The sequence below is a fragment of the Protobothrops mucrosquamatus genome, unplaced genomic scaffold, assembly GCF_001527695.2.
Source record: "Protobothrops mucrosquamatus isolate PMUCROS unplaced genomic scaffold, P.Mucros_1.0 scaffold351, whole genome shotgun sequence".
Taxonomy (NCBI): domain Eukaryota; kingdom Metazoa; phylum Chordata; class Lepidosauria; order Squamata; family Viperidae; genus Protobothrops; species Protobothrops mucrosquamatus.
In genome coordinates, this window is record NW_015386686.1 from 465,088 (window position 1) to 470,041 (window position 4,954).

General features: G+C 32.8%; 1 protein-coding gene across 1 annotated transcript; it reads left to right on the plus strand.

The window, feature by feature from the left end:
- On the plus strand, positions 1 to 3,835 carry GDF5 (growth differentiation factor 5). Its single transcript, XM_015815571.1, has 2 exons — positions 1 to 658; positions 1,741 to 3,835. Exons 1-2 carry the CDS (start codon positions 28 to 30, stop codon positions 2,601 to 2,603), a joined length of 1,494 nt encoding a protein of 497 aa, XP_015671057.1. The 5' UTR covers positions 1 to 27; the 3' UTR covers positions 2,604 to 3,835.
- Positions 3,836 to 4,954: the final 1,119 nt, after the last annotated feature.

The following is a 4,954-nucleotide window of genomic DNA, read 5'->3' on the forward strand; positions in this document are numbered from 1 at the left end:
TGGTGGCATTCAAAGGAAGACCAGAGGATGAAAATCCTGTACTTTCTTTCTATACTGCTTTGGCACTTCAGTTGGTTTTATCTGGTTTTCATTTCCTTAATATTGAATCCTGCTGAAGCAAGTCAAGGTAACCTAGGGTTGAAATTAGGATTGTCTAAAGTAGATGGAAAAGAGAGGCACCCGTTGCCAAGGACGGGCATTTTTAGAACAGGGAGCCATGAATATAATGCTGGCAATTCCAAGTCTAGAACAAGAAGCAATATTGCTCAAGCTGGAGGTGTCTTGGCAAAGACTGACAATTCAAAGAAGACTCTGTCTAAAGCAAGGAATACAGAAAAACATGACGGACTTACTTCAAATAGACAACAAGGAATAAGGACGGTGACTCCAAAGGCTCAGAATTTTGGCTCTAAAGCCCCAGTGAAAAAATCTGGCACAGGAAATTCAGATAGTTCCTACAAAACCAAAACAATCAAAGAACCTATTACCCAAAGGGAATCTAAAGAGGCATTCAGACATCCTGCTGTCACACCACATGAATATATGCTTGCCTTATACCAAACTCTTTCTGATGCAGAACGGAAAGATATAAATGGAAGTCTAAAACTGGAGATGGGACTTGCCAATACAATTACAAGCTTCCTAGACAAGGGACAAGGTAAGAAAATCCATCTATTTGCAGAAAGAGACAAAACCTTGCTAATCACAGATGTTTTCATCCTAAATGGATACTTTTAAGAGCATTTCTAGTGTCAGCTTTTGATATTTGTATTAAGGTAAATACTAATTTTCAGAATGTATTGTGATATGTTTTTCTTTTCTGCTTAAAACATTGCCATCACTTTATAACACAATACTACATATCTGATAGAATAAGAGCTGAATAATCTGTTCCTGTTATCTATTTCTATTTCAGAAAAAAACAGATTAGCACAGAGGGACTGTCTGGATATTTCTAATTCGTTAGAATGAAACTAATTCAGATATAATTTTAATTCAGATTTAATATTACAAATTAAGCAGGAGGCTTAATATTCCTGCAATAAAAAGACTATAAGATCAAAGGAGGTTATCTACATTTTTTTTAGCTCCTCATAGGCCCCACAGCAATCTGTGAATTTTCTTTAATTCCCATGTTGGTAACTGATTTTTCTTCTACAAGTACTCTTGAAATGAGTAATGTGTACAACTCAGGACTGTAACTCATGATAGAGAAACATATCTATTATCTGTAAATATACTCAAAAGAGAAAGAGTTTTGTCTGAATGAAATTCCAAGTTGAATGTTTAAATCCAATATATATCATTATTCATTAAGCTTAAACTTCTCTTCCTGGCAAGTGTCTTTGAAGGAAAACAGTTACTAAAAATATCATTCACAAGCATATGCTCTGTGCTTTCTATCTTAAAATATAACCACTACATAGCCACATATGTTTATATGCTTTCCATGATATATTACTACAACAAAAAGAACATCTAGGCACAAAGTTTTAATCTGAAATTCAGGTTCAAATGTATTTTATTGGAATTTAAGTTCTAATTAGGTTACATGTAGTGTCTTCTCTGAAACGTTGAAGAATTGGTCCACTATATCTCCATGTGATATTAACTTCTAACAGTGCCATAAAGCCATTTTATTAATCCCAAACTCATTATGCACATGTGCTAGGAGAAACTAAACAGTAGTACACATTTCTATTCAGAAATATTTGAACCTCTCTCTGTTTTTCTCTTTAGATGATCAAGCTCCAATTAAAAAGCAAAAATACATTTTTGACATCAGCGCACTAGAGAAAGATGGTTTACTAGGGGCAGAATTGCGGATTTTAAGAAAAAAAGCTGATACCTGGAAACCTTATTCTCCTGAGAAAACTTACCAAGTGAAGCTATCCAGTTGCTCTACAAGCAGGCAAGCATCCATTGTCTTGGAGTCTCGAACAGTCAACATCATAGATACAGCAAAATGGGAAGTGTTTGACATTTGGAAAGTGTTTAGGAACTTTAAAAACTTTAATAACTTGTGTTTTGAACTGGAGGCTTTTGAAAAGGGGAAGCCTGTTGATTTAAGGATTGTGGGATTTAATAGAACAGGAAGGCAAGTCAATGAAAAGGCTCTTTTTTTAGTATTTGGTAGAACAAAGAAAAGAGACTTGTTTTTCAATGAAATAAAAGCCAGATCTGGTCAAGATGACAAAACTGTTTATGAATACCTATTCAGTCAAAGAAGAAAGAGAAGGGCTCCTCTAGCAACTCGACAAGGAAAACGACCAAACAAAAATTTGAAGGCAAAGTGTAGCAGAAAACTACTCCATGTGAATTTTAAGGATATGGGTTGGGATGACTGGATAATAGCTCCTCTTGAATATGAAGCATATCATTGTGAAGGACTTTGTGAATTTCCTCTTCGGTCTCATCTAGAACCCACCAATCATGCAGTTATCCAAACATTAATGAACTCGATGGATCCAGAATCAACACCTCCCACTTGTTGTGTTCCAACAAGGCTGAGCCCTATTAGCATTTTGTTTACTGATTCAGCTAATAATGTAGTTTATAAACAATATGAAGACATGGTGGTAGAGTCATGTGGCTGTAGATAGTAGCACAAATACAGTTCTTTTCTTTTAAATAAAAGACAAAGTGTGAGCCTATAGATGATCAGCATAATAAAATCATCCAAAACCTTCTATACTGACAATAGTGACATTTTAATATTGGCAAGCTTTTTTTTATTACAACTTCCACAAGGATTCTATCTTACTTTATTACAAGTTGTAATAAAGAATTAGATTTTTTTAAAGCAGCAAATGTAGTGGCCTGGTGTCACATGTTTAAATTATTCCTATTTATACTAGTTATATCTACAATGTTACAAGGGCCACATCTAGAGACACTTGCTACTGTCAATAGAGCACACGGATATTTGTGGGATGTATGTCCTCAAACCATCACATTAAATCATAAGTCAGTTTGCTACCACCAGGGCAGTAGTTGCCACACTGTACTTTGAGGTCAGGTATGAGTCACGTATGTTTCTAAATAGAATAGATTAATAAAACAAACAACATGAAAAATGGACTGCAGTGTCATCCTGTAATTTGTCATGTTTTAATATTTGTTACTCTCTAAATCAGTGCTGGCCCAACACATTTTGCTGTCTGATGTACAGTACGAAATAATGTAACCACACTTTAAAAGTATGCTCTGCATCATTTAGACTTCAGTTTTTGCCTTGATTTAGCTCCCCTGAAGCAGGTTTCTTTACTGGAAAGTAGTAGCCAATCTTCTTTAACCACTCAAATACACTTCAGTGACACAAACATTTTTATCTGATAAATATTTTTGACCCAGTAAAAACATTAGCAAATAGTGTTACAATGGGCCTGTTTATTTTCTTACACATTTTAAGCTCAATAATATTAAACTATTTCACAGATTAATCTTCCATGCCCATTATTGTCCAATATATTTATCTTGTATTTGTTTGAAAAAAAACTTATTTCTTTAATTCTATTATAACCAAACAGTATCTAATAGTTTAAGAAACATTTCATATATTTAGAACTGTATATTTGCAACAATTATTTAATAGAATGCTGACTTGGTTTTAAACTGTACATATTATATGTGGAATTAGAGAATTGCAAGCAAATATGTTTATTTCAGTGTATATTGTTTCCATTTTATCTTTTTAAAATGTTGATATTTTTAGTGTTTGAACACTAGTGTTTTGTTGTTTTGCTTATAAATCATGCTGCACTCTAGTGCTTATAATCTTAAACTGCAATAAATTATTGGGTGTTAGATATCTAGATAACATAGTTACTATATATATAATTTTATTAAATCTGTGTTTTGAGTGCCCTCTTTAAAACTAATGGAAGTTAAGAATGCATGAGCAGGGGGTTGGACTAGATCACCTCCAAGGTCCCTTCCAACTTTATCATCATCATCATCATCATCATCATCATCATCATCATCATCATCATCATCATCTGCTATGTTTGAATATTCTCTGAAAAACTGCAAACTATCAAAAACACACATATATACCATGATCAGTACTTTTATTGGGAAATATAAAATAGTAGTTGAGGCAATCTTATACATTTACACTCTGGGCCTAAATACCACTGCCTTTTGACTATATACACTATGATTATAGTCTAAATCTGTTGTGTGCATGAGTCTATTAATTTCCATAGACTTAGGCATTTTTGGCTCATGTTCCATGGCTTCTTTCTAGCTGTCTGTCCATTAATCCCAAAAGAAAAGTCTTTGATTTCAATTGTACATTAGTTTTTCAAAAATCTCCTGAATTAGTTTATTTGTTTGTATCCAAACTTTTTTTATATGTCCATCATACATGATAAAATGACCCTTCATGTTGTTCACCTTTCCAGCAAAAATTTGAAGTGCCTTTATACATTCTAGACAATTTTTCTAATGACAAATACCAACAATACATCATTTTATAAAAATTATCTTTAAGGCTACAATATAATGTAAATTTCAATCCTTTCAACTACATATTTTTCCACTGTCCATTTGTATATTGTAGCCAAACCTTTTAGTGCATTTTTACTTATTCTTCTATCTCATATTTCAACAAAAGTTTATACATTTTAGCAATAACATGTTCATCATTTGTACGTACTTCTGTTTCAAACTAAACTTGCATTGTTCAAAACCATAAAAACTTTTATCCACTTTAAACCTTTCTGTTAATTGGTCATAAGAAAACCATTGACAAGTATATCCTTCTGTTATCAAAAACTCTTAATTTTATTTTACAATCCTCTTCAGAAATTTCTAATACATCAAGATAAGATAACCATTTATGTTTACTTACTATTTATCATTTATAAAACATTTCATGTGCTAAGAACCACAAAGGTATTTTCAGGCACAATCTAGGCTTATATTTATTTCATAGTCTAAGAATAGCCCA